General features: G+C 44.9%; 4 protein-coding genes across 10 annotated transcripts in view; 1 reads left to right on the top strand and 3 right to left on the bottom strand.

The window, feature by feature from the left end:
• nisch (nischarin) overlaps positions 1-3,151 on the bottom strand; it is an 18,600-nt gene extending 15,449 nt beyond the window's left edge. For all 4 annotated transcript variants that reach the window (XM_017439777.3, XM_025002429.2, XM_025002430.2 and 1 more), the window contains exons 1-3: positions 2,959-3,151; positions 2,070-2,153; positions 1,529-1,711 (exon numbers count right to left, since the gene is read on the bottom strand). In XM_017439777.3, the coding sequence (XP_017295266.2) occupies positions 1,529-1,711; positions 2,070-2,153; positions 2,959-3,039 (348 nt within the window). In that variant the 5' untranslated portion in view covers positions 3,040-3,151. The remainder of the gene's footprint in view (positions 1-1,528; positions 1,712-2,069; positions 2,154-2,958) is intronic.
• Positions 3,152-3,840: 689 nt separating this feature from the next.
• On the top strand, positions 3,841-5,921 carry LOC108250074 (nuclear factor 7, brain-like). The gene is made up of 2 exons (XM_017439779.3): positions 3,841-3,977; positions 4,058-5,921. The coding sequence occupies exon 2, from the start codon at positions 4,075-4,077 to the stop codon at positions 5,458-5,460; it is 1,386 nt and encodes a 461-aa protein (XP_017295268.1). The 5' UTR covers positions 3,841-3,977; positions 4,058-4,074; the 3' UTR covers positions 5,461-5,921.
• A 1,086-nt stretch (positions 5,922-7,007) lies between these two features.
• Positions 7,008-17,651, bottom strand: smpd4 (sphingomyelin phosphodiesterase 4). 4 transcript variants are annotated; one of them, XM_017439782.3, is made up of 20 exons: positions 17,533-17,651; positions 17,214-17,329; positions 17,017-17,103; positions 16,232-16,368; positions 16,077-16,152; positions 15,115-15,223; positions 14,943-14,995; positions 14,717-14,868; positions 14,504-14,636; positions 13,558-13,629; positions 11,933-12,022; positions 10,110-10,273; positions 9,661-9,751; positions 9,457-9,554; positions 9,214-9,377; positions 8,930-9,135; positions 8,623-8,853; positions 8,417-8,548; positions 8,210-8,338; positions 7,008-7,459 (listed from the first exon to the last, which is right to left on the bottom strand). In XM_017439782.3, exons 2-20 carry the CDS (start codon positions 17,250-17,252, stop codon positions 7,139-7,141), a joined length of 2,484 nt encoding a protein of 827 aa, XP_017295271.1. In that variant the 5' UTR covers positions 17,253-17,329; positions 17,533-17,651; the 3' UTR covers positions 7,008-7,138. The 4 variants fall into 4 exon arrangements, with proteins under 4 accessions (XP_017295271.1, XP_017295272.1, XP_017295273.1 ...); XM_017439783.3 differs by having other exon boundaries at positions 13,564-13,629; XM_017439784.3 differs by lacking the exon at positions 11,933-12,022.
• A 934-nt stretch (positions 17,652-18,585) lies between these two features.
• si:dkey-49n23.1 (semaphorin-3D) overlaps positions 18,586-21,204 on the bottom strand; it is a 44,891-nt gene continuing 42,272 nt past the window's right edge. The window contains exons 16-18 of the mRNA XM_017439781.3: positions 20,799-20,863; positions 20,315-20,448; positions 18,586-19,892 (exon numbers count right to left, since the gene is read on the bottom strand). Of these exons, the coding sequence (XP_017295270.1) occupies positions 19,452-19,892; positions 20,315-20,448; positions 20,799-20,863 (640 nt within the window). The 3' untranslated portion in view covers positions 18,586-19,451. The remainder of the gene's footprint in view (positions 19,893-20,314; positions 20,449-20,798; positions 20,864-21,204) is intronic.

The raw sequence follows: 21,204 nt of genomic DNA, 5'->3' as shown, positions 1-21,204 counted from the left end.
GGGGAGAGGGAAGTCTGGGTCTCCCTGCTTAGGCTGCTGCCCCCGCGACCCGACCCCGGATAAGCGGAAGAAGATGGATGGATGGATGGATGGATGATTTATCCTTAATTAACGCGCCGTGTGCTTTAAAACCTCAAACCGGATTCTTACAGATGGAGAACATTTCTTAAAGAAAACCACAGAAAATCCCCTTCAGGGTCTGAACACAGAACAGATCATAAAGAACTGATGGTTCTGGCCCGGCCCGGTCACACGTGGATCATGTGAGGAGGTCTGTTCACAGAAGCATCGCTGTTCTGAACAGCAGCCTGTTGTTTCATCAGATCAAACACAACAACGCTGCTCCAGATAAACAGAAAAGTCCGTTCAACATAAACGAGAACAGATCTGTTGGTTCTGCATCAATCAAGAAAAACTTTTAACATCTTTTAAAAATAAAACTCCTTTTATTAGTTATTTTTATTAACTTGATAAAAGAACCTATTCTTTATTCCTTGTATGTATTTCATTAATTTAATGTGCTCTTTTTAACCCTTTTGTTTCCCTGTTTTTATTGTTATTTGTACATTTTTATTAGTTTTGGTAACTTTATTTATTTTAAATTCTTTCTTTTTTTAATCTTGTAAATGTTTCTGTGTCTGTTTTCCACAGTGAAGCAGTTTGAGTTTTTCTTCTGTTGAAAAGGTTTGGTAACAAGTAAAGACAAAACTTTACAAACTTATTGTGCTCTGGAAGAAAAACACCTGAAACAGTCGTAAGACTGACTTTTTATTCCTCTTTCCAGTTTGGGTTTAGTTTCAACATCAAAACAGAAAATAAAAAAGGGAAGAGAGATTTTTGTTTGTTTGGAGCAGAAGAATTTAACTGAAACTTGTTCATTGAGAGCAAAATGGAAACCAGAAAGTCTGAAAGAACTGGAGTCAAGATCTGAATCTGGAGAGTTTATATTTACTCCGACCCTCATTCCTTCAAGGCAGCATCTCCCTGAACTGCTGCTGGAAACTAACTGGCAGCTCTAAACTGTGAGAAAACTGAGAGAAAACTGAGAAAATTTCAGCTGAAGTCTCACTGAATTCTGAGTGTTTGAAACCAACGAGGTGTTCAGAAGCATTTTGAGCAGCCAGTTTTATAAAATAAAGGCCTTTTTGTGTCCACCTGTTGCCCAAATCGTACCCACCTCTTTGTGCCCACATTTATGATTTATTCTCCACTTTTGAAATAAAACTAGGCAGAATTGGACCAGTTTTTTTTTTTTAATTACTTATACCCGGTGTATTTTTAGACCCTGACATGTTTCTTTGGAGCTGGAGACACGTGTGATGAAACTGTGACTATTTTAAAAGTAATTTGTAGCACAGATGTTTTGAAAATGTTCCAAAGTTGAGCGACAGATCTATGAACATCTGTAAGTCTCTAACAGTCGCAGCTCTGTGAGATTCTCCTTCCTGAAGAACCTGAAGGCTCCAAACTACAAAGAGACTTTTGAACAGATCTGTATTTAAATCCCACCAGCTCAGGTGTTACTCACATAAAGGTGAAAGTTGAGGAAGGTGGCGAGCGGAGTGGGCGTGGCCTCTGGGAACTGCTGCAGCAGCGTTTGTAAGTAAAGCTCCAGCTCTTTCTGCCGCCGCTCCACCAAACTCTTCGAATTTTTACCCAAAATCTTTTTGGGAGGAAGCAGCCGCCGGTCGACCTTCTTCTCCGCCGTCAGCTGGAAAACAGAATGCAGATCAGGATGAAACCGGTTTGTTTTAATCATTTAACGTTCCACGTATACAGAAACAGAACATTACTGGGGTTAGAAGAACTGAGGAACTGAAGCTTTTCTGATCGTGATCATGGTGCTCCTTGTAAAAAAAAAATCATATTTATTTAAAACAAAACTGATAATAATGATGCAGTAACTACATCTGAAAGTCAGTTTTTATTGTCTCCAAACTCTTTCAGTTGAACATTAATATCTTAAAGGTTTCAAAAGGTTGAATTTAAAACAGTTTATAATTCGTTCCTGAAATATTAAAACTGATTTTAAAGAACAGGAACTAAACTGAACCCTCTGGGTGACCTACCTTCTCGTGGAGGTCGTAGAAGTCGCTGTAGCGGTGCTTCACGGTCCATCTGTGCCGACCGTCCGACACGTCGATGATGTAAACCTGAAACAGAAGTGATTCAAACCGGTCACCTGAGAAAGAACCATTTAACAAACTGTTCAGGTCAATTCTGCCTCAAAACTCCTCAGACTGTCAGAAAACCTTTATTTTTATCTTTATTTCACACGTATTTATTAAAAAACGGTCCGTAGTTTTTATGTAATTATTACATATCCATATTTGTCCCTTTCAGTGTCATTTCTACTCGTTTAGTAAAAACTCTGGCTGCTTTTTAAAACCATCTTCAGTCCTTCGTCCCTCCAGAGGACACGTCTCCACAGCGTCCGACTCGTTGGTGATGGATCAGCTCGGATCAGCTCCATGGAAACCCAAACCATGAAGCTCTCTCCTCTCTGTTCCTGAGCTGATCTGAAGGAAACATGAAGAACGGTGGTGACCTCCTTAAAGTCAGGTCCTCCTTGGCTGAAACGTTTTGTCTTTTATTCAGAAAATTCACTCCTATAAGCAGCACCTTCACATAATGAATCAACCAGGCTCCTCAGCATCCTCTGAGCCACTCTGTGGTTTTACATGGTCGAGTTGTTGTCGTTCCCACTTTGTTATAAAACCACTAACAGCTGACTGTAGAGAGGAAATGTCCTGCCTGGACTTATTGAACAGGTAGCATCCCATCACGGAACCACGCTGCAGCTCCTGAGAGTGACCCATTCTTTTATTAATGGTTGTAGAATCAGTCTCCATGATTTTATACACCTGTGACCGTAGAGGTGACCGGAACACCTGAACTCAGTGGATGGGTGAGTGAATACTTTAGGCTGTAAGCTAGCTGACACCGTCCGGATCTTACCGTGTAGTTCTCCACCAGTTCCGAACCGACCACACACACTTTCCTCTCCAGAACCTCCTCTGGAAACGGGTCGGGCTCCATCTTCAGTAATATCCGGTACAATGTTAAAATAAACTCCTAATAATTCCTAATAAAAGCAGCGTCACGGGATGTCGGCAGCGCTCTTCCTCCCGCCGCCATGTTTGTTATGATGCAGCGGGGGCGGGGCGACCGATTCAACAAAACTTTATTGAAAATCTGTCCTCGACAAACAGGAAGTCTTGGATTTTTTTTATTCACGCCACAGACACAAAATGCAGACCTGTAAAAATATACCCTATGTTTCTTTATTTTTTAATTTCAGTTTGAAGAGATTTAAATGAAACTGTTTACATTTTGGTGGTGATCCTGTCAAGGTCAAGTGACCCTGAGCTCTACAACGAATGAATGTCAAACTGCACATCTGGACACCTCATGGGTCAAGGAGGGTGCCTATTAATTTTACAGTCACAGGGTCAAAGGTCACAGGTCACCTCTTTGTTAAAACTTTGTCAATGCAGCTGCGGCTTCAAGCTGCTCAAACACTGAAGGAGAGCTGCGTCAGGTTTTTACACCGCCTTGCACAGATGTTTTTTCAGCTCCACTCACAGATTTTCTATGGGGTTGAGATTAGAGTTTTATGATGGCAGCTCCAAAACATTGAGCTGTCCGACCATCTCATGTAGCAGGGACAACTCCAAAACTGAGGCGCTCAGACGGGGCTTGTGAGTATCTCCAGACCTGCCAACGCCTCCCTCTAAAGAATCTGAAAGATTAAATTCTGAACTCTGGGGTGATAACATCTGCGTTAAAGATAAACCAGCAGGTCTAACGGGTTTTGGTTCTGCTCACCTGACATTTCTGAAATAAACCAGGAAACAGTCGGTGACTCTTGGTCACTACAGAGAGACTCGGAGCCGATCAGACACAGCTTCAGAGCAAACTCCCAGCTTCCTCTAAGTCCAGCTGCAGGAGAGAAAACCTGCTGCTTCAAGCTGAAGGTGAGTCGGAGCAAAAACACTCAGTTAGAGGAGGGAGGGGAGCCATGACTGACTGGACTTTCTGTCTGCTGTGTCTTCAGCTTCACTCAGAGTCCAAATGGCTTCCAGATCAGAGGAGGATCTCTGCTGTCCGGTCTGTCAGGAGGTCTTCAGAGATCCTGTTGTTCTGTCCTGTAGCCACAGCTTCTGTAAAGTCTGTCTGAAGGACTGGTGGAGACAGAAACCAACACAGGAGTGTCCAGTTTGTAAGAGAAGATCTTCAAAGTCTGATCCACCCTGTAACCGGGCTCTGAAGAACCTCTGTGAGTCCTTCTTACAGGAGAAACATCAGAGAGCTTCAGAGGCTCTCTGCAGTCTGCACTCTGAGAAACTCAGACTCTTCTGTCTGGACCATCAGGAACCAGTTTGTCTCGTCTGCAGAGACTCAAAGAAACACACCGACCACAGATTCAGACCCATTGATGAAGCTGCTCAGGATCACAGAGAGGATCTGCTGAGATCCCTGGAACCATTAAAGCAGAAACTGGAGCTCCAGAAGAAAGTTCAACCTGAGTTGGATCAGACAGCAGAACACATGAAGGTCCAGGCCCGACACACAGAGAGGCAGATTAAGGAGCAGTTTAAGAAGCTTCACCAGTTTCTAACAGAGGAAGAGGAGGCCAGGCTGGCTGCACTGAGGGAGGAAGAGGAGCAGAAGAGTGGGATGATGAAGGACAAGATGGAGGCTCTGAGCAGACAGATAGCAGCTCTTTCAGACACAGTCAGAGCCACAGAGGAGGAGCTGAGAGCTGAAGACGTCTCATTCCTGCACAACTACAAGGCTGCAGTGGAAAGAGTCCAGCGCTGCCCCCTGCTGGATGATCCACAGCTGCCCTCAGGAGCTCTGATAGACCAGGCCAAACACCTGGGCAACCTGGCCTTCAACATCTGGAACAACATGAAGGACGTGGTCTCCTACACTCCCATCATTCTGGACCCAAACACAGCTGGTCCAGGACTCATCCTGTCTGAAGATCTGACCAGTCTGAGAACAGGAGATGATCAGCAGCTTCCTGATAATCCTGAGAGGTTTAATGAATTCTTGTATGTTCTGAGTTCTGAGGGATTTAACTCAGGGAATCACAGCTGGGATGTTGATGTTGGAGACAGTAAAATCTGGATACTCGGTGTGTTAGCAGAGTCTGTCCAGAGGAAGGGAAGAGTAGGGACTGAAATATGGGGATTGGGGTTCTTTCAAGATGAATACATAGCAGGGTCACCAGCAGCTCCTCCCAAAGTTCTCTCAGTCCAGCAGAAGCTGCAGAGGATCAGAGTGAATCTGGACTGGAACAGAGGAAAGCTGTCGTTCTCTGATCCTGATACAAACACACACATACACACCTTCACACACACTTTCACTGAGACGATGTTTCCAGTATTTGTTTCTTTAAATCAAATGAAAATCTCCTCAGAGAAGATCTCAGTGAACAAACAGCAGCTCTGATGTTCTTCCTGCTGAAAACAAAGTTAAACCTTATTGATCAGTTTGAAACTCAGTGATCTGAAACAGGAAGTTGGAGATGTATTGATCTGATCTGACTGATCAGCTTCAGATGTGCTTAATAATCTGTACAGATGCTCCAAACTGAATGTGACATGAAGTGGATGATGGGAAGTTGTAGTTTGCTTCTGACAGCAGGTGACAGTAAATCCAGGTGTGCTGATCATCAACAGGTAACAGGTGAGGTTAGTGGAAGTTGGAGCTCTGCTGATGGAAACAAACATCCAGACTGATGATGAACTCTGCAGAATCACACGATCAAACATTTATTCTCAGATCAGAGTAAATATTTTCATTTATATTTGGATTATTTTAATGAGTCGTGGGATGTTGTGTTTGTTGAATGTTGTTCTGTGTAAATAAAACTGACCTGAGATCAATAAAAGTTCTGATTTAACCCAAAACTCCTTGGTTTGAACATCTGAGTCATTCATCTCCTCAGTTTAAGGATTCTTACCTTTTAAAACAACAGCAACTCCATCCCAGCTGTTCAGCACGGTGGTGGAAGGCTGATGGTTTGGGCTTGTTTTGCAGCTCCAGGACCTGAAGATCACGGATCAGAAACACCTGGACTCGTCATCAAATGGCTGCATCTGAAAACATCTACAAATCTGGAGAGCTACTTTGTCCAATTTCTGATTTTCCTTCTTCTTTTCTAGCAAAGAGCGGCTGTAAATCCTGTTTGGATGTAAACAAACGAAGCTGTGCGTGGTTAGTCACGGTGACCTTTGACCTGAGGGCTTCCGCTGCAAACTGACCAAAGGTTTCTTTACGTAACGTCAGGAACAGCCGAGCTCAGATCTGCCTGACGCCTGTTAGCAAAATATCTCAGGAAGCAGTGAGTGTCAGCCGCAGCTCATCGACCCCAACCAACACAACTGTGAGGTGGTAGTAGCTGAGAGTGAGCCAAACTTTGGGATGAAGGAAACAGTCTGGATTCTTCCGTCGCTCGTTGTTTCAGATGAAGAATCCAACACTTCTGCTGGAGGCGGAGCTAAATCAGACAGGAAACGGCTCAACGAAGCAGCAACTTAACGACAGGAGAGAGAAATATTCAGATGGAATCCGAGTTGAACCAGGAGGTGGCGCCGTTCGTCTCTTTTTCTACCAACTCTGACAGGAAATTCATTTTATTCCTTTAAGAATCTAAAACCTAAAACATGAAAGTAGTTTTGCTTTAATTTGACTCGTTGAAATTAGTTTTACATCCATCTCTAACTGCAGGAATGCATATCGCCCGCCGAGTTTCAGCCTCAGTTTGAGTTGAAGACGACTCTCAGCTACTACCACCCCAAAGTTCAGGTCGGTGTCTGTAAAGCTGACCGGCTCATTAGCTGTGGCGGCCATCTTGGACCCAGTTGCAGCCGTTCCTCCAGCGGCTCTCTGGGAGGTTCGTGAGATATTTTGCTAACAGACAATAAAAGTCTGAAAGTTTGGTTCTGTTTTCTAAAACGTCAAACATCGATCTAAAGGAAGAAGAAGAGTTTGTGTGAAAAAAATCAAACAAGATTTTATTGACAAACAAATCCTTGAATCCATCAGTGCACTGAAAGCTTTTGGCCTGCAGATGTTTCCAGATGTTTGAGCTGAGAGTCAGAACCGAGCCGAACACCTGATCGGCTCACTGCGTCTTCAGTTTGTCTCCAAACAGCGTCATCAGGACTCCGTACAGAAACCCCCCCGCCATGAGGAGCGCCATGCTGGAGACGGGTCCGAGGGACAGCAGGACCCCCAGCCCGTAGAAGAGGAGCAGCAGGAGGAGCGTCCTGTAGCTGGCCAGGGGCCGCAGACTCAGCCTCGGCCGGCGGCTTCGCTCCAGAGTCCGCCGGGACATCGGGCTCTGCTTCAGTCTCACCGAGGAGCCGGGATCCGTCAGGTAGCGCCGGCCGAGCCGCCCCAGGAAGTCTGAGCGCGAGCAGAGGGAGGTCATGTGACCCCCGAGCTGAGAGGAGCAGAGAGGAAAAGTTACTGACGTTGGCATGTCTCTGATTCATCCCTTCACTGCAGGAGGTCACAGGTAGGAAACACTTCAGGTGTTCAAGGTCAGCATCTTACCTGCAGCAGATAGCTCTCTGAATCCAAGGTCAGCATCTTACCTGCTGCAGATAGCTCTCTGAATGAGCTAACGGCTGATCTGATAGAAACTTTACAAACAGAAAGAACTGTAATCTGAAGCCCGCTGAGCTGTTTAAAGATGGCAGACGTGGCTCCATTAGGACCAGCCGTTAGCTCATCCATACACTCCAAACGGAACCGGGTTCTGTCGTCTTCAATCAACTCTGATCCTGACAGTTTCTCAGCGCTTCCTCTGAACGCTGATGTTTAACCCTGAACTGGACCTCTGGATGCCCAGGAAGTGCTACATGTTGCTGCTACTGCTGTGAATCTAAAACCACGAGCAGCTACGCAGTCTGGGGGATTAAAGGAGGAGTTCATGTTCTGTCTGATCAATAATAAATGACAACAGTCAGGCCCGGTTCTGCCAGCCGGGATGAGCTCGGTGCTGTCAGACTGATGAGGTCCGAACTACACATCATTTAAAGTTGTTCTGTTTTAGTCCCAGCTGCTCACAGAGCTATCTGCAACAGGTAAGATATTAACTGCCACACAGAGACCTACTAAGAAACATTTCTCTGGACCAGGACTGGACCAGGACTGGACAGGACAGGACCAGGACCGCAGAGACACTCACGCTGTCGTTGACCAGAGAAGAGACCCTGTAGAGGAACCGGACCAGCAGGGCGTTCTCGTAGCTCCTGATTGGCTGCAGCTCCGGGTCTCCCTGGTACTGAATGTCGAACCTGCGCAGTCCGTTGATGATCTGCGGAGACACAAACGTGCACGGAGTCAGAATCCAGCGGCCGCCGCGCGTCCTCGTCCTGCGGGACCAAACACCCACCTGCCTCCTGCCCAGGTCGGTGAGGGTCAGGCCGTTCTCGCCGTGGACGCAGTCGGGCAGCTGCTTGGACAGCCCGTCGTCCTGAGAGGAGCTCAGGGTGGACATGAGCTGGGTCAGCTGGCCCTGGTTCAGCTGCAACACGACACAGGAATTCACTTCACCAATCCTAGGTTCTGTTACTGAGGCGGGATCTGAAGAAATCTGACCTTAAAGATGAGACTCAGGTTCTCCAGAGCTCGGTCCAGGAACTCGTGGGTCCTCCTCAGACACTCTCCGCTGTCCTCGGGCTCGGCGCCGGTGAACGTGTTGTTGACGTCGGCCGAGCTGAGCCCGAACCAGGACAGGAAGGACGTGTTGGCTGCCACCTCGTTAGCCTGATCCGATATCCTCTTAGCCGTCTGCCGGGCTTGTGCGATGATCTGGATGAAGTTCAGGATCTGGAGACGGAACCGTGAACCTCTGAGCTCCAGCGACAAAACAAACTGAAAACCCGGAACGTGTTCTGAAACTCACCGCTCCTCTGAGCTCGGAACCAAACATCTGCTTGTACTGACAGTCCTGTCCCTCCAGGGAGTACACGTGACTCTTCACCTTGAAGACGGTGTCCGTCGCCGCCCGTTGCCGTGACGACAGGTAGCTGCCGCCCTGGCTGGGTGTCAGGTAGCCGCGGGGCTGCCGGTGGTGGAGGACGTGTTCGGGCTCTAGGAACAGCTGCTCGCCTTCAGAGGGGATCAAACCCACAGAGTGAAGTCAAGTTAAACCCCGCCCCCACACCCGACTGGAACCAGAACCCTCACCTTTCTGGATTATCTCCGCCAGGTTGGGCTGAGCGAACACTTTGGCCACCCTGAACACCATCAGGGCGTTCTTGGCGTTGACCAGGTCCGTCCTCACGGCCCGGTTCAGAAAACCCTGGAACAGCTTGGTGTAGAGGAGCAGGTTCTCGTCAACAAACGGCTCCCTGCAGGAGAAGGCCCGACCCGTTCGTCAGGAGAACCGTTCTTACTGCTCAGCGGAAGCGCTCAGACACGAGGACTCACCATTTGTCAGGAACGGTTCTGTTCTGATCCGGTTGAGGATTGCTCTTCTCTCCCGTGTATCTCCAGGGCTGAATGTAGCTGAGCCACGTCTCCAGCACCTGAACACACACGGTTCTGTTGGAGTTCTGATCCGACCGTCTTCAGGCTGAAACTTTCAGAGACGTCAGAGGAAAAAAGGAGGTTCTGATCGGATCCGAAACTTACGGCTCTGAAGGAGGCGTCTAAAGGCCAGTGTCCGAAGCAGTGCTGCAGGAACAGGTAGAGCTTCTGCTGCACGAACCGCTGCACCACCACTCTGCAGGACAAACAAACATCTGAACGTTTCCAGACTGAAACAGCTGCAGAACAGCTGGAAGAGAACCAGCTGCGACCAGCGAGCCGTGCAGCCACGTTCTCTGAAACCGTATTCTTGGCTGTGCACATTATTTATTTATCAGCAGCCGGCGTCACACTAAACTGATGGGTTCTGCGCTGAAAACAATCTGTCTTCAGAACGGAGACAAAGTGGTGAAAAGAGGCGACGTGTCGGCTGTAGAGTTTAAACATTACGATAAATTTATCTTCACAAAGATCTAAAAACCTGCAGCATTAAAGAAACAAACAATAAACAGGCTTTAAAACAGAAACGACTCCTCCAAGCTCCTGAGGCTGACCTCTTGAACTCCTCCAGAGGGCTGGTGTGAGTGTGTGAGTGGGCTGAAGGTGATGATGATGATGAAGACAGCTGCTCAGGCTTCAGGCTGTTGGCGAAGGCGTGCAGATGTTTGACCAGGAGGCGCACCACCAACACGTGTTCCTCCGACGGACTGAAGGGTTCCTGAAACGGCAACAAGTCACAGAAAGTTCCACACGGATCACCTCCACCTGCTCCCCCAGCTTCAAACCACAGCCAATCCCAGTGCAGCTCCGGCCCAAAGCAGCCAATCCCAGCGCAGCTCCGGCCCAAAGCAGCCAATCCCAGCACAGCTCCGGCCTAAAGCAGCCAATCGTAGTGCAGCTCAGATCCCAAGCAGCCAATCGTAGTGCAGCTCAGATCCCAAGCAGCCAATCGTAGTGCAGCTCCGGCCCAAAGCAGCCAATCGTAGCGCAGCTCCGGCCCAAAGCAGCCAATCGTAGCGCAGCTCTGGCCCAAAGCAGCCAATCGTAGTGCAGCTCAGGCCCAAAGCAGCCAATCAGTCTCACATCCATTAACCCTGACTCTGGATCTGCTGTCACCTGAACGCCACATTTCTGATTATTTTTTACAGGAAAATAAAACTGCTGATAAACTAAAACCCTGTTTCAGTTTTAAGGAGTCGGGACCTCTGCCTTCAGCTCGTTTGACAAACTTGCAAGAAAGATTTAACAACTGTTTTAGGCCGGGTGCCCTTCCTGCTGCAACCTGGGCTCGAACCTGCGGCCTCAGGACCGCAGCACCGACCACCGAGCTACAGCGCCCCCTCCCAACAGCCGTCACCTCTGCAGCACAAACATCATCTGATGCAAAGAAGCTGAACTTTAATTAATGTGTTTTTAGCAGCAGCGTCAGTAAAAGCAGCGCGTCTTTAACCAGAAAACTCAAAACTCAAAGCTTCACCGCCGTCAAGGATACTTCTCTGCAGAAAGTCATCGTTGTGTCGAGGGTTCGAGGCTCCAGGGAAGGACTGGCTTAACGAACTTTACGATTATGAGGCCAAATTTATGGGAATAAAAACCAGCGTTGATTTTAAACTAAATCAAATCCATTCAAAACTGGAAATTTAAACTAACAATTTTACATTAATTCAATAGAAAATGATTATAGTTGCAGATAATTTAGATTTAGTCTTGATAACTGATTCTTTTCGTGTTTAATTAAGCGGACACCCCTTTTTGATCAAATCAGTTCAGAAAAACTAAAAAAGGAAGAAGATGAAGCTCAGATTACTGATCATCTTATTTGGATTATTTATATCAGGTTACATCAAAATATCAACTCTTTAAAACAGCTGAGAATAAAGAGTGGAAATCTGACTTTTGTTAATTTTCTTACAGGTGAATATTAAAGGGATATTCTGTCCCTTTAGAAGCAGGGCTCTGTGGAAAGGTTTGGTTGCTTTAACCGCCGTGAATCAAAGTGAAACCTTTAAAGATCGTTTTGAAGACAGAGACTTCGGACTAGCCTTTAGCTTGTTAATCGAGTCATTTCTCCAAACTGACAACAGGTAAGATGTTAATTATTCAGAACTTCTCCACAGAGCCTGGCTTGAATAGGAGTTGAATATTGTGCTGCATGCCCTTGTGGAAGAACTGATGTATCATGATGCGGGCCGTGAGGGTTCTGAGACTCGTAGCGGACTGAACCTGGATCAGGTTTTATTGATCAAAAAGGGGCGCTGAAGTCGTCACATGATGCTGACCTACATGAACTCATGTCGGTGCGAGAGAAGGATCCTGGACTGAAGGGTTACCTCCAGGAGGCCCCAGGGGGCGGGGCTGAATGAAAAGGTAAAAGTACTTGGTAGGTGTGGAGGGTCCCAGAGCCTGGGGGGGCGTGGGGCTGACACGGCATGCTGGACATACTGAGGCGGTACTGCAGCAGCGCCAGCTGTTCACCCAGAACCACCGGGGAGGGGGAGGGGAGGACGGCGACACGAGGAGAGCGAGAGGAAGGGTGAGGAAGAGGAGAAGATGGGAAGAGGAAGGTCAACATGAGAAGAAAAGAAAAACGACCAGAAAGAAACATTTGGCCAAAAGAAGCAAGAAAAACAGGAGAGGAGACAAGAAGAAAACTTTGACTGTTGGGAACAAAACGCTTCATCGGTTGGCGTGATGAAGAGGAGGCCTCCTCTTCATCCAGACTCCAGACTGAGAGGAGGGGGGGTCGACTGTCGGGACCAGAATCACTCAGCTGTTTGTTCTGAAACTGGATTCCTGATGAACTTTGGCCTGAAATGATTCTCATCCCTTCAGTTCAACACAAACAGAAAAACTCAGACTTCAGATTAATAAAAATAAATAAAAACATAAAGATTTTATTCTCTGTTACTGTCGGGCCGCAGAGCTAAACAACCTCCAGTCTGAGTTTTTCTGATGGAAACATCTTTATTTACAATGTTTAACTGAATAAAATCTACAGAATGATTTCAAAACATCTCACTGTTTCCTCTGCAGGTTCACAGAAAGAATTAGAAACTCATGATTAAAGAAATAAAGATTTTTAATTTAATATCAGCTGTCAGCATGAAAGGCCTGTGATCCTGTGTCTGTTAGCAAAATATCTCCTGAACCAGTGGACAGATTTTAATGAAACCTTCAGAAACGAAACACTGGATGTTCGTCTGTAACTGATCACTATTTGGAGTCAGTCCTAATCAAGATGGCCGCCACAGCTAACCGATCTTAGATCACACATTGGCTATGATTTAGTCAGCTGTTCAGCTACTGAGCTAACATTTGGTGTGGTAGTAGCTGAGAGTCATGTCAACAAGAAAAGCTGCTTTTTAATCTGTTTTAAAGTTAATAATATTAATAATGGAAGATTTATATTAACACTGCAGAGGAAACTGTGTTTAATAAATAATCTTATTTTAGTCACAATGTTTAGAAGAACAGCAGCAGAAAGTTTCACTAACAGACTTTAACCTTCAGCTTTTATTTTGTAATGATGATTAATGATGTCTGTTCATCTTCTGACCTTCTGAAGGGTTGAGGTCATGAAGTTCCACCTGTGAGACGTTCTGCTGCTGTTCCACCTCTCATCCTGAAAATAAACCCGCTGACGTGCAGCATGCAGGGTGTGACGAGAAGCAGGAGCTCCGGGTTCGAGCAGCAAGCCTGAAAGCATCACATCTACCAGGAGTTTCAACAGATGCAGTCAGCGTTTAGGAGAGAGAAATCTGCTTCTATTTTGAAGCATGAAACACCTGAGGGTGGAGTCAAACTTCACCCTCACCTGCTCAGCGAGGAAAACAAACCAAAGGAAAGTTTTAGTGGCGAAGCAGCGGCTCGTCTGTTGCCACGGTAACAGATGGGAAACCCCGCGGCCTGCGGGGGAGATGGTGGGGGAGGCAGGGAGGTGGTCAGCCAATCAGCAGCCAGCAGCAGTGCAGAGCAGGGAGGGGGGTGAGATAAAAGTCTTACCTTTACCTGAGGAGACTGAAGCTTCTGGTACATCTCCAGGGAGTAGTGATGGAGCCAGATCTCCACAAACATCTTCAAAAACACAAAATCACGTCTTTAAAGTCAAGTTCTCCACATCTCCTCCGAACTAAAACCAGATTTTCTGCCAAACTGCTCTCTGTGCCTCGAATTTTCTAAATTTTTCTTTGATTCTGATCATTTTTTGACATTAACATGTCTGTACATTTGCAGGAAAGGTTTATTTGTTGGTGATTTATTATCTGTGTGCTTCAAACACAATGAAAAACCAGAAACTAAACACAAAAAGACAGGAAGAAAAGTACATATATTCAGCTTTAAAGTCTGCTTCTATAAAAAATGAGGTTGATTTAGAGACCCTCTTTTTACGTTTAGGTCTGGACTACTTTATGAATAATATCCAGTTAATAATCTGCAGATATAAAGTTATCTGTCACTCCAGGAGCTCCTGTTGAGCTCCTGGAGTGACCCTAACTTTGGGCTCGTCATCAGAGGTCAGAGGTCAGTGTTTAAAAACCGTCTGCATCAGGAAGGCTGACTAATAAACTAAGATACCTGGAGAACATGCTGGAGGAAACCTGCTCTTGTTTGATTTATTATTCATGGATTCATCTAAAGGAAAAGGAACAGATTGTGTCTCAGACTTCTGGGAACAAAGAGACAAAGAAAACTCTGGAAGGCCTTCTCAAAGTCTGTAGAAGTGTTGAATCAAACCATTTCAGCAGATTAAAGGAACGTTTGGATGATTGGAAGGAAAATCCAAAGCGACGAAGCCTGGATCATCAAATATAATCATCTGAACAGCTGCAGAAGCAGGTTTCCTTCATGAGTTTACAGTTTATTACAGCCAGAAATAAAAGAAACCTGATTTCACACCTGAGCAGAAACTCTGTTAACCCTTTAAATGCAGAGTTCAGGTGCGCCTCACCTGTAACAGCGTCTCGGACCTCCAGATCTCCTGCGCTGCGGGGTCTGCGTTCACCGACGGCTGATGGAAAATGTGATGCTTCAGGAGGCTGGGGCTGTGAACGCCGTAACCAGCGAAAGACGTACCGGAGGAGCTGAGGAGGGAACCGCTGGGCTTCAGACTTTCAGACAAAACTTTACAAGCAAGACAGATATTTGTTGATTCGTTCGGTACCGCGGCGAAGCAGCCGTGACGGAGCCTCTGGAGTCGGAGAACGGGGACGGGGGAACGTTTCCTTCGCTGGGGAGGAAGTACTTCAGATACATGTCCACCAGGACGAAGTAGGCGCTGTCCGTCGAGCCGCCGTGCTGGCCCGGGGGAAAGTTCTGAAAAATATTCTCATGTTTTAGAACCAAACATCAGAAGACAGCTTCAGTCAGGATTAACGTCTGGTAATCACCCTGGGTGCGATCAGGCAGAAGGCAAAATGAAACATGAAGAATTCAAAAGGATCTGCAGGACGTTGAGGAATAATAAGAAGAATAAGAATAATATTAATAATTCCTTCACAGCTGATGGATAACATTCGTTAAGGCAGATTCAAGAGTTGGTGTCGGGTTTGTGAAGGATACTGAGCGCGATGTTCAGAGCCAGGACCCCCGACAGAGGGAACTGCAGCTTGTTGTGGAACAGCGGACAGTCGGGGAGAACCCCCTCCTGGATGCAGGCCTTCACCGGACCCTGGAAACAGAACCCACGGGTCAAAACCGAGACGACCATCAGCAACACAGACCTACTCAAACTGAGCAGCTTTAACACATCCTGCAGTCACCCAGGGCTGGGGGTGATCATGTACACACCGGGATCAGATTAAAACAGTCAGAAAGCAGAGCTGCTTTGCTGCGGTTTGTCCCAGGACAGCTGCCGTAGTAGAAACACGCCGCAGATAATCTGTTTTTACATCTTTCCTTTTTGTTGAAGAGCGTCTGTCTACAAATAACACCTGAACTCATCAGAACACGATGCTAATCCAGTTAGCTGTTCTATGGTGTTTTCAATGTTAAGTTAGCATCTGAGCTAACTGCTGGTCAGCAGCTTCTGACGTCCAGATGAATCCAGATGTTTACATACACCAAAAAAACACACAGAGTCAGTTTCTCCTCACTGCCTGACATGAAATCTAAACCTGTTAAGATCATTTTTATTTGTTAAATTTCCACATAATGAGAAAGAAGTTTTTATTACTTTCTTTAAAATCACATGTTTCTGTTTATTTTCTTAACATTTGTTAGAATTAACTTTAAACAGTCTTTAAACGTCCTTCAACAAGCTTCTCAACAGTTTGCTGGAAATTCGTCCCGTTCCTTAGTGTTTATTTATGTAAAATAAGCCATTCTCACTTCAGTTTATGAGTTTGTTTTTCTGTGTTTCACACTGTTCTGGATAAACAGACTCTCACCAGCTGCCTCCTGGTGTTTATTCAACCTGAAAATTGTTTCCTAATCCCATCACAGATCTCTGAATCCTTATTGAACGGTGAGGTGCCCAAAGATTCAAACTGAGCAGCAGACAAACAAAATAAAAATCTTCCTACCGGCAGATAATTGACGGGGATTTCATATTTATATTCTTCTGCTTGAAGTTTGTAGACCAGCTTCATCATTGGGCCTCTGAAAAATGAGAGGAGAGAAAAGTGAAGTTTGATTTGGATCAGTTTGATGTTTGATTAGACAGAAACAAAATAAATACCCTGGGTTCAGAAAGTCCATGAGGACGCCGTACTCGCTGCTCCGTGAATTAACGAGACGCAGGTTCCAGCCAGCGATGACGCCGTCCAAGCTGCCGAACACGTTCTCCACCAGCCACGGAAAAATCAGGTGCAGCTCCTGCAGAAACACACATGCTTATCACCCGCCGGCAGGCAGGTAACGCCAGCTAATCCACCTACAACTCAGTCATCATCAGATAAAATCTGATGTGGTAGTAGCTGAGAGTCGTCTCCGACACGTACTCTGAGTGCCAACGAATTGCATGAGATCCTTATTTGAAACTTTGGCGTTCAAGACGGCGGGCGACATGCAATCCTTCAAAGAATGCTAGTTATACAAGATTTAAGATGTTTTTTTAATTCCAGCTGAAGTCAGCAGCTTTACTTTTACTTTATTTTTAAAGACAGAAACAAAACAACCTGAAGCTACAGAAACTAAACTGTTACAAATAAAACAAAGAAACTGACATCTTCTGCTCATTAATCTTTTCATACACACACTCAGCTGTACGTCAGCTGTTTTCAGGTGTTTAATGAGCCGAAGGAGCTGCTCTGTTTCTGTTATTCAGATTATTGTACAGCTGAGCCACGTGTGTCACTTTATGTTGGCGTAAGCTTTAATCAGAGAGAGAAGCAGCTGAACCATGGGACGTTCATGGAAGTGATGCATTCATGGAAGTGATGCGTTCATGGAAGTGATGCATTCATGGAAGTGATGCGTTCATGGAAGTGATGCGTTCATGGACACAGTCTCTGGTTTCATTACCTTTGCAGGATATTCATCTATGATCCTGACTAAATCCTGGCACCGCTGCAGGAGGGGTTTGGTGGTAGAATCAGCTTTAAGGTTGGCCTGGATAAACACAGGAATGAACATAAACCTTTACAGCAGAAATCAAACTTCATTAGAAGTAATAAGTACATATATAAACTCCCTGAGGACTGAGGTGGGCTCAGACTCACCAGCAGGAAACTGGGCTGCTGCAGGGTTGGAGCAGACATGTTTATCTGTTCCTGTCTGCTTTCAGTCCGGATGGATCCTGCCTGGTTCTGAACAACAGGCAGAAAGCTGATCCTGCCTGTAGAAAACAAACAGCTCACTGAGAAACACAAGGCTGTGAAGGCAGAAAGACAAGTGACAACAAACAGACCCAGCCTGAGAAACTGCCCCACAGCTAGCTAACATGCTAACTAAAGAGCAGCTTAAACAGAGGAAAGCGGCCGTAAAAACTCCGGAAACTAAAAGCGAAACAACTGAACTGTTTAATAAATATTTCCTCACTTTTATCCACGGAGAAAACTTAAAGTTTGGGCCGCTTATCCACAAACCGCGTTTCCAGCGCAAACTGTGGATTCAGTTTCCATCAGTTTGAACAGCGGCCAGTTCTTCTTCTACGGTTCATTTACAGCAGGTGGTTACATGTGCGCATGCGTTACTGCCACCTGTCGGACAAACTGAGAACTACAACTTATTATTTTTTAATTTTTGTATTATTTAAAGTAACGGGTTTAGTCCTATTTAAAAAGGGTATAATAAATAACTGGGTGATATGGTGGTTAAAACGCTCACTTCACTTTTTATTTCTTTATATTTGTTCCAAGCAGCCAAACTTTGCTGTTATCTGCTGTGTACTTACTTTGTTGTTGCAGAAATATCTGTTTATTTCTGCCAAACTGTTGTCTTTGACATTTAATACAGAGCCAACTAAAAGAAATGAGAACAGTTTGTGACTTCATATGACTGGGCGTCTGATTAAATGTTCTCTGAGCTTCCTGAAGAATTTTTCTTTGGATTTAAATGTTTATTTTACTCATTTTCAGGCCTTGTCCCTGACTATTTTAAAAGATTGAAAAAGTCTGGCTGCTTGGAAGAAGAACATGAAGGTTGGATCAGGACTTTTGCACTTTATTATTAACATTATTAATCCATATAATGTGTCATTAAAGAAACACCAGCCTGTCTGTGCCTAAACATTTAAAATAAATAATTATTAAAGTTGTTTTTAATTCTGACTCGTGAAAAAACCACAAAAACACAGAAAGAATTTTGTTTTACTGTAAAATAAGATTTCATTTGAGTTTTTTTCTTGTACAAAACATTTTACAGTTTTAGATCGACAACAAGGAAGTGAAATGTTTAAAAAAAAAACAGTGGTTTACATAAACACACAAAAAATTATAAAACTTACTTCATAAAAGAAGGTTTTTTATTAAACATGGATATAAGAGTCTTCACTGAGGTTTAATTTCCTCTACGATCTCAGAACAAACATAAATACATGAGAATGTTTTATATTTTAGTTATTAGTTAAATCTGAAGCTTTTTCCTGTTTCGTCTTCTGTTAAAAACACGTGTCTGAAAACTCACGACTGCTGAGCTGGAAAATAAAGAAAGAGAATATTCTGATAAATCTGTTTTCACTAAAATCACAGGTCATTAAATGTGAGACAATTTTAAACAGATTAAAACTTAGAAATTAGCTGCAAATTAGAAACAAAATTCAACACATTTTGGTCCAAATTCTGATTATTTTTATCTGCATTTAATTAAAAAAACTAAAATAGTTCCTGAAGGTTTTCCAAATTTTTGTTTTGTTTTTATATTGGCTGAATTTCTTCAATATTTGTCGTTTCTGCAGCTCTGTATTTCATATTTATATAAAGAATTAAAGTTCCTGCAAGTATTAAAATATATACTTTAATTTTTTATCAATTTCCTCTGAATTTAAAACTAAATAAGTTGAGCGTTTTTTAGAAATCTCTTCATAATTTAACGCTCAGACTTTTCAAAGAAATAAAACTTTGAATTTGTTTTTAAATGTTTGACCTGATTTCAGACCTGCGTTTGGTGGAAATCACATATTTTATTTTTGTTTTTAACAGTTTGGACTAAAAGGCGGCGCAGAAAACATCCCATAATACTGAGTGTGGAGTTTACCTAAAGGCCTGAATGAAACATAAAGAGAACATTTTATGGATAAAACATTAATATTTTCATCTAAATAAACAGAAATGATGATATAACCTCATATAAAACAATATAAGACCTTTAACTTAGAAAATAATTGATGAAAACATGAAATAAAATAAAATCCTTTGATCCAGAACTTTAAACTTCTCATCAGATGTTCTGTTGTTGGCGTTTTGCTCTCCCGGTCTCAGTTGGACCTGTCCTTGTCCTCTGCAGGACCTGCTGTCCTCTCATGTCTCTGTGTCCTCGGGGGGGTTGTTCCTCCTAACCCGGGCCTTGCGGTTCTCGTGTTTCAGTTTCAGAGCCCGGAGTTTCTGCTGCCGGCGCTTCTCGCGGTGCCACAGCTGCTCGCACTCGTCCACGCTCAGACCGGCGCCGCCCACCATCTGCAGGTCTTTGTAGCTCCTCGGAGGAGGCTGCCACGGGTTCCTGAGACCCGGCACAGACCCGGAGAGCCCTCCTCCAGCCGGGGGGTTGCTGTGGTTCTGCAGGAGGTGGGAGGGGAGGAGACTGTGGCTGGTGATGATGTGCAGGCGGTACCGGGTCAGAACCAGGCTGTAGGAGTGCTCGTGGCTGCTGCAGCTGTAGAGGCCAGCGTCGGCCAGCTCCAGGCGTTGAACCAGCAACCCTCGCTTCAGGGGGATGAGCCGCTCTTCATCGTTCTGAGGAAGCTGAGAGACGAGAGGAAGATTCAAGAGTTCAGCTCTTCTTTTCTCTGCACCAGATTCTTAACCTAAAGTTTAAACTAAACTAGGAGGAGGCGGAGCCAAACGGTGGCTCCACCCACCTGAGCCAGGTGAGAGAAGGCCATCAGAGCTCCAGATGATGTGGGATCTGTTAGCACTCAGAGGCTGTGATGAGGACGACTCTCAGCTACTACCACCCAAGAGTTTAACTCAGTCTCTGTAAAACTATCTGAGGTTAACAGGTTTTGTCAATTAGCTTCAGCGGCCATCTTTAATTGGGTTGATTAATCAGTTGTAGACAAACATTCAGTGATTATTCATTGGTTCATGAGATATTTTGCTAACAGACAGACAAAGATGAATTAATTAATAACTCCCGGTGACGATGAGGCGTTTGAAGGACTCACCTGTCTGAACGTTTTGTCCTGGCTGTCCGACACCGTCCACCTGAGCTCGGCCTGCAGAGACCGAGGGACGCACTCCAGGAAGGTGGAGTTTCCCTCCACGCCGTAAACCTCCTTCACCGCCACTGAATCTGGATCTGACCGAAGAACAACACATCAAATGTGTTTAAAATGTTTTAATAGGCTGGAGAGGTCATAAATGAGGACAGAAAACATTTTCTACATCTGTAGTTACACAAAACATCCACTAGAGGGCGCTGTAATATAAAGAGACTGAAACGAGTCTTTGTTTTTATTGAATAAACGTAGTGAGAATAAGATGATAAAATTAATTCATTTGTTCTTTAGTTGTTCCCACTTTGTCTAAATTTATACAGTTTCATTTATCTACAAAATGCATCCAGCCAATCAGAGTGAACACATTATTTCTGAGAACACACACACACACACACACACACAGGAAACATGTCAAACAGCTGATTCTTACCGTCCTCTGTGACCAGACACTGACTCCAGGGGTCTCCATACTTCACATCCTGTCTGCGAGCCCGCCTGCCTCACACACACACACACACACACACACACACACACGCACACACACACACACACACACAGATCAGTGTGTCTGCTAACGAGCGTTTCCTCGTTAATCACTTGCTTTGACCTGACTCTAACAGGTGTTTGAAGGTCTCTCCTGATGGGAGACGAGGGCCTTGAACGCCTCACCTCAGGTGTGTGAGGAGCAGAACAGAGTTATGAACGTTTGTAAGAGAGGAAGACAGGTGAAGAGGAGGAAGTGATGAAGAGCTGATGAAATCTGATTAACCTCAGAAACTGCAGGAATGAAACAAATCTCAGGAGACAGTTTGTGTTGAGGAGCTCTCTGAATGATT

The sequence above is a fragment of the Kryptolebias marmoratus genome, linkage group LG4, assembly GCF_001649575.2.
Source record: "Kryptolebias marmoratus isolate JLee-2015 linkage group LG4, ASM164957v2, whole genome shotgun sequence".
NCBI lineage: Eukaryota > Metazoa > Chordata > Actinopteri > Cyprinodontiformes > Rivulidae > Kryptolebias > Kryptolebias marmoratus.
The sequence above is the reverse complement of the archived record's forward strand: the minus strand, read 5'-3'. Positions and strand labels throughout refer to the sequence as shown.

Excerpts from the sequence above, each read along its gene's own strand:
- smpd4 (XM_017439782.3), bottom strand. The coding sequence starts at position 17,252 with ATGTCTGCTCCAACCCTGCAGCAGCCCAGTTTCCTGCTG. Across the intron at positions 16,369-17,016 it reads TAGATGAATATCCTGCAAAG|GAGCTGCACCTGATTTTTCC; the intron begins GTAATGAAACCA and ends GTGTTTCTGCAG. Across the intron at positions 12,023-13,557 it reads TTCAGTCTCCTCAGGTAAAG|CTGGCGCTGCTGCAGTACCG; the intron begins GTAAGACTTTTA and ends CTGGGTGAACAG.
- LOC108250074 (XM_017439779.3), top strand. The coding sequence starts at position 4,075 with ATGGCTTCCAGATCAGAGGAGGATCTCTGCTGTCCGGTCTGTCAGGAG.